General features: G+C 40.3%; 2 protein-coding genes across 2 annotated transcripts in view; both read left to right on the forward strand.

The window, feature by feature from the left end:
* The window catches only part of LOC310722006 (uncharacterized protein), a 30,935-nt gene extending 30,007 nt beyond the window's left edge, over window positions 1–928 (forward strand). The window contains exon 2 of the mRNA XM_083534300.1: window positions 907–928. The gene's annotated coding sequence lies outside the window, so the exon portion shown is untranslated. The remainder of the gene's footprint in view (window positions 1–906) is intronic.
* Window positions 1–14,171, forward strand: part of ptprga (protein tyrosine phosphatase receptor type Ga) — a 275,166-nt gene that overhangs the window by 210,614 nt on the left and 50,381 nt on the right. Inside the window, exons 6-7 of the mRNA XM_083533908.1 lie at window positions 739–805; window positions 8,677–8,834. Coding sequence (XP_083390034.1) covers window positions 739–805; window positions 8,677–8,834 — 225 coding nt within the window. The remainder of the gene's footprint in view (window positions 1–738; window positions 806–8,676; window positions 8,835–14,171) is intronic.

The raw sequence follows: 14,171 nt of genomic DNA on the forward strand, positions 1-14,171 counted from the left end.
TATATATATATATATATATATATATATGTGTGTGTGTGTGTGTGTGTATATATATATATATATATATATGTGTGTGTGTGTGTGTGTGTGTGTGTATATATGTGTGTGTGTGTGTGTGTGTGTGTATTTTTGTATATCTCTCTCTATTTCTCTTTCTCTTATACATACTGTATACAAAGATCTTTCTGTATCTCTCTGTGTAATCATATCAAATAAATAAACATAATATAAAAATCGATCTTTGGCGAGTGGGTGAAGATAATGTGTGTGTGTGCGTGCGTGTGTGTGTGTGTGTGTGTGGAGTCCACTCATGATGGCACATGTTCATGTAATTCACAAACAATTCACAAAAGGTAGGTAAGATTCCAGGATTGAGAGGTCTAACACTGATTTCATTGTGTGTGTGTGTGTGTGTGTGTGTGTGTGTGTGTGTGTGTGTGTGTGTGTGTGTGTGTGTGTGTGTGTGTGTGTGCGCTCTAAAAAAGCAAACACAATCACCTCTGTTTGTCATCTCTTCCTCTTGTGTATTTCTTTTTTGTATTTGTGTGCAGCAGTAACATTGATTTTTCTCTTTTTCTACACAAAAAATATCTCCAAAACTAACATTTAATATAATTTCGAAAACGTGTGATTATTAATATTTAGGGCTTTTTAAATTTTCTTTTTTTTTTTTGCTCACCGAATGAAAATCTCCTCACTTCCTGTCTCTCTCTGTCTCTTTCTCTCTCTGTCACACAGGCCGGCCAGAAGGACAATCCAGCGGTAGACCCCATAATCCACGGCCTGAGAGGAGTCGTGCATCACGGTGAGTCATTTCGCAGGGCAGTGGACATGAGCATACGGCTCAAGAGTTCTGTCACTTTCCCAGTCTCTGTAATGTTCACCTTTATAGCTCTTAAGTGTAAGAAATCTCCCAGTGCACATAACATTCAGGATGTGCTACATTTACAGACTGGCTGTGTGTCGGCATGCTGTCCATCAACACCTTTTTAAACAGGATGTCTTCGGGTTGTGGTAGAGTTCGATTTTCTTTTACTTGAAGCGGGTGACCGAAACCTTTCCCAGCATGACAATGTCCCTGTACACAAATCCAGCTCCATTAAGGTGTGCTTTACATGAGATAGTGTGGAAGATCTTCTACTATAGAGCTCTGATCTTAACCCTATTGGTTAATTTTTCAGGCCTCCTCACCTACTGGAATCCAGAAGCGTAAAACCATAACATTGTGAAGACACGGTCACCAATGTGCCGCACAAAATCCCATAGAGAGCTGTAATGAATCAGCAGGCCTAAAGTAGTTAACTAGGTAGCACGTAATATCGCTAATAGCCTGAACAAAAACACATCTACATCACGAGAGTTCTGAGTTTTCCGAGATCTGTGCTGAAGGTGCTTTAGTGTCTACCTTAACCTACCACACGGCCTCGATTAATAAATGATGAGACAAAGTGTGTGTGCTAGCCCGGGCAAGGAAAACGCTAACTCACAGGTGCTCATCACGACTAGCAAGAAAGCAGTTTAAAAGAAACGGCTTGTGACCACCAGGTCAAGAGAAAGAAACGCACCGCTTCAACTGGGGCCTGTTTTTTTTTTGTTTTTTTGTCTTAAATAGATGAAAAGTTACTCGTTTATTTTTTTACCTGCTATAGACACCATTAACCCCAAGATGCTGCTGCTGAAACAGATGACTAACATGATGATGATGATGAATCACATTGGTTGAGAAAGTACAGATTTGAGTAGGACGTGATGATCAGCATTAGTGCGTGTTTAAGGATGAGTAGGTCTGGAATACAAACATGTCTTCTGTGTGACTAAAGCCGTGCATTCTTGTCGATACACGCTACAAATAAATGCACTTTGAATCGCTTTGTATGACGACTCACTTTACCAGGATTTTAACTTTTCACCTCCTGTTTGTATAAAGTTTTAGTAAATACACAATATGGCCAAAAGTATTTGGAAACGCTACTCATGCAACCATATGTGATTCCAAACCTGTTCTAGCACCTGTTCTCTATGCAGATATGCTTGACATGGGCTGGAGTGGAAGTTCATGAGTCTCCTGCTATGGAGCTCAAACAATACTGAACACCTTTGGGATTTATTTTCCACACTGACTGCACCCCAGGCCTACTCGCCTCACCTACATCAGTACCTGACTTTACTACTGGAATCTAGAATCATAAAACCATAACATTGTGAAGACACGGCCACCAACAAGCTGCACGAAATTGACACGTATTCGCAGAGCTGTAATGTATAATCCACACACCTAAAGTATTATGATAGGTAGCGGATAATATTATTGCTAATAGCCTGACCAAAAACACCTACATCATCTCACATCATCATCATTACCTCAGTTCTGAGGTTGCTTAGCTCTTAGCTAGGGCAACGCTAACTCACAGGTGCTCGTCACGACTACCGAATGACTTTACTAACACCCATAGGATAGTTGTTTGGTTGCAGTTGCTCACAGTAAAAGATCAAAGTAAAGATTAAAGTAAAAATGAGAAAATATAAATAAGTTATCATATTAAGTTATAAGTTAAGTGCAATTAAATGTGTAAGCAGCAGTGAAAAACAGAGGGCAGAAAAGTCAGACTACAAAAATAGTTATAAAAGTTATTGCACATGTAACTTATTATTAGTATTGCACTCAGATTATTGCACATAGTTGTACAAGAAAGTAACAAAATAAAGTGTGACATAAACATCCACAAATCCTGCAAATATAACTATATCTATATTATCTATTGTATAACGTCTATATCGTGGAGCAGCTGTGTAACACTGCTCAGAGAAAGGAGTTATATAGGTTGATGGCCACAGGCAGAAACGATCTCCACAAGCACACTCCAAAACCTAGTGAAAGATCTTCCCAGAAGAGTGGAGGGAATTAGAACAGTAAATGGTGACAAAATGTGGAATGGGATGTTAAGAAAGCACATACCAATCTTATGGTCAGGTGTGTACATATGTTTGTGCGTATAGTTTAGAGCTGCTGGGGGGGGGGGGGTGAGACTGAAAGAGAGAGACTGTGTATTAAAGGTGAAAAGTCTTATTTAAAAGCGTATTTGGACTGCTGCTCTATTATACAGCCAGAAGAAGCCTGAAATGAACATATGGATGTTGTTGTTGAGTGACCTCCAAAAAAGATGTCCCTCTCTCAGGCAGTTAAAGGCATGAATGCACTCAATAACATCCTGGCCTGCTAGTTATAGAGTCGTGCCAAGTGGTGTGTGTGTGTGTGTGTGTGTGTGTGTGTGTGTGTGTGTGTGTGTGTGTGTGTGTGTGTGTGTGTGTGTGTGTGTGTGTGTGTGTGTGTGTGTGTGTGTGTGTGTGTGTGTGTGTGTGAGAGAGAGAGAGAGAGAAAGAGAGCGATGAGGAGAGCAAAGCAGAGTCGTCGTGAAGTTGTGGGAAGCTGCTAACAGCAGATTAGCTGTAAAGCGTAGTAGAAACAGCTGCTGCTGTCAGCCATTGGCGAAGCTGCGTTCTGAGTACAGGACGCTGAAGAACACTGATGGCGCTGCCGCTGATGATTGCTGGGATCGTAGCAGAAGCGGTTGTTAAGATGACGGCAGGACGAATTTGTTTTCTCCGGCCGGAGACGATGTTGATGGTTGTAATCAGCTTGTTGGCAGTGAGGGTAAAGGTGCAGGTTGCGGCGCAGATGTGTGATGAGTCTGTTATCTGGCCAGTTGTTAGCGTAGTCAGATGTCGTTTCTCTGACGTATGTAGCGAACAGGAGGATGGTTATAGAGACCAATAGAGACTCTCGGGCCATTTAAGATTAAGATCTCATATCACGTGCTGTTTTTGGTGAGAGGGTATAGGTATACTCTGTGTGTCTGTGTGTGTGTGTTTGCGCTCAGCAGGCTTCAGTAGGGGGTAGAGTGTGTGTGTGTGTGTGTGTGTGTGTGTGTGTGTGTGTGTGTGTGTGTGTGTGTGTGTGTGTGTGTGTGTGTGTGTGTATGTGTGTGTGTGTGTCTGTCTGTGTTGTAGACAGATCTCAGCAGGGCGTCTGCGCAGACACAGACATGGCCATTTCTGCACTGTCACACACACACACACACACACACACACACACACACACACACACACACACACACTCTCTCTCTCAGACACTCTTTTTGCACTGTCACTCCACACACACACACACACACACACACACACACACACACACACACACACACACGCTTAACCAGTCAGAAGTGCCTATAAATTGTCTGTTCATGGTTTTTACTCTTCTACTTGTAGTCACCTTTTCACCTTGGTCATAGTGTCTCTGTATACATTTTCTGAGAGGTCGTATAGGACAAATTGAGAAGGAACTCTGATTATCTCTTCATCATGGCACCTGTAGTGTGTGGGATTTATCAGGCAGCAAGTGAAGATTTTGTCCTCAAAGTTGACGTGGTAGAAGCAGGAAAAATGGGCGAGCGTAAGTAAGTTTGTCGAGGGCCAAATTGTGACGTCTAGACGACTGGGTCAGAGCATCTCCAAAACTGCAGCTCTTGTGGGATGTTTCCGGTCTGCAGTGGTCAGAATTTATCAAAAGTGCTCCAAGGAATAACAGTGGTGAACCGGCGACAGCTCAAATTGTTAAAGAGGTTAATGCTGTTGCTCAATGCTCAACAGGTCAGGACTGTTTTGGCAGCAAAAGGAGAACCAACACAATATTAGGCAGGTGGTCATAATGTTATGCCTGATCGGTGTAGTACACTATGTAGGTTCTACAGCACCATCATTTTATATTATATGTTATGATCGTATACCCAACTGTGCATAAAAAGCAGTTTGGGATTCTGCCTAAATTATCCCCCCTCCAGCATTATATCTCAGCATCATGAAAGCCATAATGCTCGTAAATATATACACAACAATTTTCCATAATATGCAACACACATTTCATCTTTCATGGCCCGATCCATATGCATGATGCAGTGCAAGTGTTGATGTTCGTTATGATCTCGTTAATATTCATATACATTTAAATACTAACATCTTTATAGACTCTGATTGTACACTCAGTATGTCATCACTGTCTGTGTGTGGAGAATTCTAAACACACACACATGCACACACACACACACACACACACACACACACACACACACACACGGTGCAGATGGAAAGCCCTGCACAGCCCAGCTGTCTGCTTTCTTCTGCTCATCCACTCATTGTCTTCACTTAATATTTAACCACACATTAGAACTGGGAAACTGTGTCCATACAAAAAGTCCCATGTTAGTAGACACGGCTCGTGCACTGAATTTGTCATTCCGTGCATGCGAACCCGTGTGTGATGTGTAGCATTGTGAATATTTCCGGGGACGAGTCAACCTTTATGTGAACCTCCGGGGCCCTGTCTCGGTTTAAACTTTAATGCCGGCACGAGTCCTTTGTTCTCTCACTGTGTAAACTTCAGCATGACTTCAGGCTCGGATTGTACTGTAGTGCTGTGTTTGTAGCTCGAAAAAAAAAAAAAAAAAAACCACACTACATGCTTACCTGGCTCTTCCTGCTGAAGTCAGATTTTTTCTTCGTTTCATTCATTATGTAATGCTAGGATGGACTGGTATTTATCTGAGGATGTTTTTAGACCAAACAATGCATTTGTTTGGATTCAATTACGCTTTCATTATTACGGAGGCAAGCACTTTGCGCTGTCTTCTGCATACACCAACTTACACATGCCTAAGATTGCGAGTGTCGCTCTGATTGATGATGAAGTGAGCACATGGGATCCATCTCAATCAGAACCCACAGACGCTTGTGCTCTCTTGGACTCCTGTCTATGGATGGGTGTGGCACATAGAATGTTTTGACCGTTCTGAAATCGCTCTAAGATAAATACTTGTCATTAGATTAGATTAGATTCAATTAGAATAGATTAGATTAGATTAGATTAGATTAGATTGAAGTTGATTGTCATTGTGGAATGTACATGCACAGAGCCAAAGAAATGCAGTTAGCATCTAACCAAAAGTTATTTACAATAAATAGCAATATGTTAAATGAGGGTATTTGTCCATATGTACAGGGGTGAAAATGATTAATGTACAGAAGGTAATAAGATATGGTATATAGTCATATACAGTATATCTGTGCAAGATGTGCAACATGCTCGGATGATTTACATATGTACATATATGAAGTTTGTATTGTACAGTATATACAAAATGTAAATGGGTTGAATATACAGTAGTGCATTAGTAAGTTATGGGTGGTGCAAAGATGCATAGCGGATGAAGCAGTCCAATATAGATATACGTACATACACCGATTATGACATTATAACATTATGAGCAGTAAAGTGAATAACTTATGTAAAGTGATTATTATGGGGTTATTTGACACCCCAACATGATTTTTCAACTCATTTAACTCAAAAACCATGCTAGATATGAAATAAAGCTGTTATTTTCGGGCAGGTGTTGTTAAGAAGTAAACCGACCTTGCTGTATGTTTTTTCGCACCGGCTAACATTCACTCCTCCACTGTGAAGAAATCATTTATTTTCCCCACAGTGACTCATGCAATATGATATATAATCATGAAAGCACAGACAGACTCATAGAATTCTGCTCTTGCTGTTCAGAAAAGTCTATGTTTTAAGGACAGACTTGGTAGCTTGCTAGGTTGGTTATAGTTCTGCAGTTGGGGGATTCTGACCCATAGCTCTGGGTGTGCATGTGTGTGTGTGTGTGTGTGTGTGTGTGTGTGTGTGTGTGTGTGTGTGTGTGTGTGTGTGTGTGTGTGTGTGTGTGTGTGTGTGTGTGTGTGTGTGTGTGTGTGTGTGTTTATGTGTGTGTGTGCGTGTGTGCAAGCCTCCAGTCTCATCCATTACCATGCCACTGAGCCACAGCCTCTCTTTCTACCTCTCTTAGTCTTCCTCACTCCAGTTGCTCACCTCCTGTGTAATCTCATGTGGATTGCCATTCATTCAACCCTAACTCTAATATGCACACTGCAAAAACACATTAGCATAGCCACTTAAACACACTCCGAGCAAACCCATACATCTTAATAATTTCCTCCACGCCTCTTCGCCACCCTCTGCTGTCCGATTCAGTGAAATTTTAGAGCCCTAGGAACGAAATGACCAAACTTGGAATCTGTCTTTTTTTTAACAGTAAATGAAAGCAAAACTGGATTAATATTTGAAAGATCTGCTGAACAATGACAAGCGCTTCCTGAAACATCACTCCGAAACCTTCAAGTGTCCAGCGAGTGTGAAGATCATAGTGTGGTCTTATCAAATCACTAACTGAACCATGTGGGTGGGGACAAGCGGATTCACAGCACCAGCAGTCTATCAGAACTAGTCCTCCTTTCCTCGGCTTTAGGCTTTTTAATCCCGAATGCTCTGATTAAGTAGGCCACGGCATATGCAGCAGCTTTTCATCTGCTGGTAAACCCTTTTGAGCAAGATTCTCTATTGTAGTCTCTCTCTCTTTTATTTTTTATTTTTTCATTTCAAATCTGGGCTAGTGATTTGACAAGCTATGCTTACATCATTGTCACTCATTTAAAGGATCTTCATGTCATAAAGCCAAGCTGAACATTTGCGCCTCGTGGGTGCAATTCGATCCAAACAGGATTGGGATGAGAACGTCACAGATTGCATCCTTTGCAGAATTGGTCAGCTTTTTGTTTGGTTTTTTTTTGCTATTGATCATGTGTCATTTCAGGGAAAGCCAACAACCATGATAAAAAAATTTAAATAAAAATAAAAACATGAAGAAGCTTTTGAAGCATTCAGAGTCAAAAATACAGCTACTGTTTGCTGTGTATACAAGCAGAGATTTGTTTTATCTGTTATGTTTGAAGATGCAGAGTAAATCAGTGGATTTTCCAGTATAAACCAAAATTCACTTCAGTTCAATTCAGGTTTATTTGCATTTTTAACATTGTCCCAAAGCAGCTTTATAAAGGCAAATAGGTTATGAAATATAAATGTATAAGTTTAATGCCTATAAGTTTAATGAGTGATCCACTGAAGACAATGACAAGGAAAAAGTCCCTGAGATGTTTTGAGGATGAAACCTTGAGAGGAACCAGCCTCAAAAGGGAACCCATCATCAACTAGGTGGCACAGAATGAACCGCATGACTGCTCGTGTTCACATTTCTCTGCTTGAATGTAGGAACTCTATATATTGCATGCAAATAAGTTTCCTGTCCTGTGGTTCACCAGGATGTCAAAGCATCCCAAGGATTTTTATAATAAATAAATCTTGCATTTAAAAAAAATGTCACAGAGCCTAGTGCTTATGTTAGATAAGAAAGGTTAATGCATCATCTGCTTATCAATTCCCTGCATGAGTTTACCTGGGTTGTGGAAATGGGAAGCTAAGGCTTATACAACCCGCTATACAACACAATAAAGCTTCAGCTTCAGTAGTAGGGTTTCTGCTCTGAAACATCCTGTTCCGCAATATACTTTGTGTTCAGAATATTCTCACAGTGTACTAATATGAAGCATTGCAATTATTTTTAATGTTCCAGTGCATATCTTTTTCTTCTTCTTTTTTCGGCTTCTCCCATTAGGGGTCACCACAGCGGATCATCCGTCTCATGTTCCAGTGCATATCCAGTATAACATTAACCTAAATTGCTATGGATGGAAATGCTGTATATTTACAATATATTATCCTGTTATTTTCAGAGAAAGAGACATTTCTGGAGCCCTTTGTTCTGAGGGACCTGTTGCCATCTTCTATTGGGAGCTACTACCGGTACATCGGCTCTCTCACTACTCCACCCTGCAGTAAAGTTGTCGAGTGGATTGTCTTCAGCCGGCCAGTCTTCCTGTCCTACAGACAGGTGAGTGTATGCGTGTCATTTGTAATGTGTAAAAGTTTTTTATTTCTTATATGCATTTTGCAACTTCGAACTGGCTCACTTTATAATCTAAGAACTGGTGAGCCAGCCAGGAGCTGCAAAATACAAAGAAATGCAGACATTGCAGTGATTTAACATACATTTTATGGAGGGATAATTTCTATATGAATGTTTACACAGTTAACCCCACACCGATCTCAATAATTAGGATAATAAGAATGTGAGCATTCAAGAGGGTGTTTAAAACAGATTTAACCAAATGCGCCGTCCTGATAGGTATTTTTCCACGCTTATCACACAAACCTCACTTATCGTACTACATTAGGTGTGTTAGCTGAGGTTGCAACAAAGTTCTGCAGGGTAGTAAATGCCTTACGAAATGAATAGCACTTAGGAATAAGAGCCAGGCTGCGCACTGGATCTTTCTAATTATCTGCGATCACAAACACAATCTCAAACTCATTCTCAAACTCATTTCATTCTCTTTCATCCACTGCTCCTTCTCTCTTTATCTCTGCGGCCTGTTCGATTCTCTCCGCGCATCAACATCAAGGTCGGGCATAAAAATGCAAGTTGCTGGATAATTCCATCCTCCTGCACTTGTTAATTGACACAGGCGGCTCACATAGTAAGCTGTATGCCGCTCTGTAATAATGGAAACAAACAGCCGAAGGAAGCTGTGTGACGGTGCGTTAACTAGACGACCCGAGGCCTCCTACCACCCTCCCACCACCCTCCTCTCCTTCTCAGCTACCCCTCTCCTCCGCCTCTCCGGCACGAAGAGTGTTTGGCTTAAACCCTAATGAGCTGAAATGAGTTTGCTTATGGAGCGCGACGAAAGCAGGCCAAGTGTGGATGACGAATTCAGCTGATTTGTGCGAGCACGCCGAGGAAGCAAGAGACACAACGATAAGAAGGGGGAGGAGGAGAAGGCTACTGGGGCGGTCCAGTATCGCACACTCATCCATGGAACAGTGAAAAGATAGAATCAGTCTATCAGTCGGACAGCTGGTGTCAGCAAGTATGAGAAGGAGAGGACAAAACTGAGAGGACAGAAAGTATATTTAGTAAAAAAAAAAACAGCAGGGTAAATGTCTCTAACACAGATTTCTTTTATGTGTATACACATGTGTAACTTTGACAACAAGCAGGAATAATGTTTCAGGTCACGACTATATTTACATTTAATTCCTGTGTTCACTTTAATTAGCTACAGAACATAGGATTTTTGAGCATAGGACAGAAGAATACACTATAATTTGATATTTCCGTGAGCAGCTGTGAGTCTGTGTGGCAGCCCTGTTATAGTCATTCACGTTCTGTGCTGTGTGTCTGGAGCGCTGAGTCACAACTGGTCAAAAAATACCCCGGCTCGGATACATCACACATCAACTTCAGGCGGAAGAGAAGTTTAATTGTTTTCGACACGTAACTGGATTCAAAAGCGATAGATTTTTCTTATTGAGCACTTATTTGCCCTTTTAATTTGGCTGTAAATGTTTTTCGGTGTATGTTTGAACCTTTGGAGGTTGGAATTATGGAGTATTAAGTGTAAAGTGCTACTTTTTGGTTTTTTGTCGATGATGCCATGATGATTCGATGTCAGAGCAGTTCGGGTTGAGGAAACCTTGACGACTTTTTTCAATAAAGAATTTTAAGTTCAGAAGTCTTTGGAGTTGCGTTCTGTAGTTAAACACTGTACAGTTAAAAAAAATTATATACAGTTTTGCAATCGACAAGACAGTCTAGTTTTATACTCTAATACTATATTTTGACTGACTAGTCGGTATCATTGGTTTTTTTTTCATGTCTGTTGATGTTCGACACTTGAGTAGCCTTGGATAACACATACTTCACATAAGACCAGATCAGCCTTCAGACGCTTGCTCTTTCACCTGCTACTCTTAGAGTCTCACTGATATTAACAATAAAGATTTTTTTTACTTAGTAATATTAAGGAAGCACAGCCACAGTTATATTCTAAATCCCAAACTTTTTTTTTTTTGTGGTGGCATTTTATAACACTGTATATTTTGAGTTTAAATGTTTAAGAACGACACGTAGTATGAAATAATTCGATTTTTGTACATCCCCTATCAGGATGTTTTCTGTACCTCTGAAAACAAACAAAAAAAAGATTGATAGAAGGCAATGAAATCATTTAATAATTATATTATTCAGCACCGAAAACTTGTGCTGTTATAGTCTGGGGTCGTTTAACTGTGGAATGTCTGTCAAAGGAAGAATTTTATTTATTTTTGCCATGTATTTCATTATAAGTATGACATCCAGAGAGAAAGGAGGCGCAGAGGCACAGAAAGAGTTTTTAACCTAGGGTGGCTCACAGCCTTCATGACAAGGCAAGACTTTATTTCCATCCTTTCTCCTCCAGTTAGTGGCCATTAGGAGGTCATTTAAAGCGATTGACACCGGGAGCGCTTTTGTCCTCCTGTTTCCTCCTGTGATTTGTGTTTGAAAAGAAACAGATAAAAGCGGCCATAGACGATGACCACAACCGTGCCGCCTCTCTCTTACTTCGTTTTTTGCACTCCGTATTTTCCCCTCGCGCTCTCGTTTTTTTCTTTTTATCTCTCTTTGTTGCTGATGAGTCAGTGAAACTAGGTCACAGTGAGCGACAGGCGTAGCTCAGAGGTACTTTTAGTGCAGATCGATGCCTTCTCGCTCACACAGGTCTGACTCACAGCTGGTACATGTCACACACACACACACACACACACACACACACACACACACACACACACACACACAAAAAAAATACGCATAAACCCTTATGAATGAATATTGTGACAGGCACTCAAATCTGTGTTATGTGAAGAGCTGGTGTATGGTGTGGCATCTCATCAGGGATTAGTTCACTTTTTTGCTTCATGCACAGATTTTCAGGATTATTGTTGCACTAAGCTGTTTACCTCCGAGGTTTCGGCCATATTAAAGAGTCGCAGATTTGGAGATTATCTCACATCGCTGCATATTGACACATGGCTAGAGCAGCTCTCTCTTGTGGATCAAACGTCCTCGTCCAAAAGATATCAACATCTGACGGTTTCGGCATCGTGGAGTTTTTGACATTTGGCCTGTCTTTGTGAGGAAAACACTTTTTTTGTTTAATCAATCCTTAGTTCTATCATAAAACATCTAGTTCTAGCATTAAAAAACTTTTGGTCAAAAAACAGAAACTGGTGAACTGGATGTCATTACCATGACAACAGTCTGAACAAAAAAACAAAAAAAAAGCACATGAACACTGAAGTGAGTTCTGAGGATTGTTTGAGATACAACAAAATATCGAATATCACAACATCTGTATTATTGCCAAGCTGGAAAGCAACATTGTTAATTCCAGCGCTAGTGCTAACGAGGCTTGCAAACCCGTCCACTTGTTATTTTTATCCTGTTTCATGAATAAACTCTCCCGATTCTGAGAAAACGTGTCACAGCGTCTCCCTGTCAGCAAGCAGTGTCTCTTTCTGCACTTACTTCCTATCTATCTGATAAATACAAGAGTTTTATCTAAAGAGTGTGTGTAAAAGAGAGAGAGAGAGAGAGAGAGAGAGAGAGAGAGAGAGAGGAATGGAGTGATAAAAAGCTATAGGGACAGGGAGGCAGAGTGTTGTGCAGCTGGTGCTGATAGAGATGAGTTTGTGTGATGGTTATGGCCTATGTGCCGCCCCACCTGGCCGTGCTTTTCTTTCACACCTGCTCTCCTACTCGCTCGGTCTTCACGAGAGAAGAGCTGTTTAGGAAACGAGTGCAAAATGAGTAAATAGGATGGAAGGAAGGGGATTTAGCGAGAATAAATCCCAGGCTGAGATTCATCTGATCTATATATCCATTCAGTCTCTGGAGGCCTGTTAGAGGGCAGTGCTTACAAGCACTGGTACGTACACACACACACACACACACACACACACACACACACACACACACACACACACACACACACACACACACACACACACACAGAGATGTCTGTTGTGCTGATATAGCTGTATTTTCTAGATATTATATGCCTCTCTCTGTCTCACTTTCTTTCTATCTCTCTTTCTCTCTCTCTCACACACACACACACACACACACACACACACACACACACACACACACACACACTATATGTTACATTATACATTATAGTTACATTAAATGTCAATGGCACTGCTCGGTTTACAGGACCGAATACACGACCGATTTGCGGCCTGTGAAATGCAAAACGTAAGCATGGCGAATGAAAATATCTTTAATATTGTCATACTTATGTAGTGTTTTTATTATACATTTACAATAAACCGAATGTAAGATTAGATTATAAAAACCTGTTTCCAGCTTAAGCTGAGTAGTTTTTTTTTTTTTCAGTTGGCAGATAATTTTGCATTTTTCTACGAATAAGTGCTAAAAAAAAAAAAATATATATATATATATATATATATATATATACATAAACAGTACATACACACACTTACATATATATAGTATTGGGTGACATGACGTTTTTCAGCCATATGTAGTTCTTTCCTCAACCTGTTCCCACAAATTTGGAGGCACACAGTATAGAATGTTTTTGGATGAGGAAGCATGAAATCTTCTCCTCACTTTTCCCTTTAACTGGGAGGCCTGAACCTGTTCCAGCATGACAATGCCCCTGTGTACAAAGCAAACTCCATGAAAATATGCTTTACATTGGTGATCATGAGTGAAATGCTCTAAAGCTTGAACCCTATTGAACACGTTTAGGATGAATGTGAACGCTGACTGCAGGCCTCCTCACCTCACCTACATCAGTACCTGATTTTACTAGTACCTGAATGAGCACAAATCTCCAAAATCTTGTCGAGGATCTTCCCAGAAGAGAAGGTTTGAGGTTATTATAAAAGCTAATGAGGACTAAATGTGAATGGGATGTTCCAAAGGCACATAATAATCTTATAGTCAGGTGTCCACAAACATTTGTCTATATTGTGTATTTTTATATAATATTATAATATGACAAATGCTAAATAAATGTGACAAAAATTTTCTGTCCTTTTTGCAGTGTGGTTAGAAACATTACACCAGGTGCAGTGTGATAATCAGATTACTGTTATCTTTCTATGGATTACTTGCTAACATTTTTTTAATCATGGTCTATTAATTCTTAATTTACAGAGTGTGTTCATAAACTGCTTGATAGCTCTCATTACAGCTGTTAATGATATATCTCCTGTTTTGGTCTTTGGAGCTTTTTATTCTCTTCATTGAAAGTGTTCATTGTAACGATTTATTAGCAAGTGTATTGTAGTGATGATTACTCTTCATGCAGTGCAC

Source organism: Silurus aristotelis (genome assembly GCF_946808225.1).
Source record: "Silurus aristotelis genome assembly, chromosome: 28".
Taxonomy (NCBI): domain Eukaryota; kingdom Metazoa; phylum Chordata; class Actinopteri; order Siluriformes; family Siluridae; genus Silurus; species Silurus aristotelis.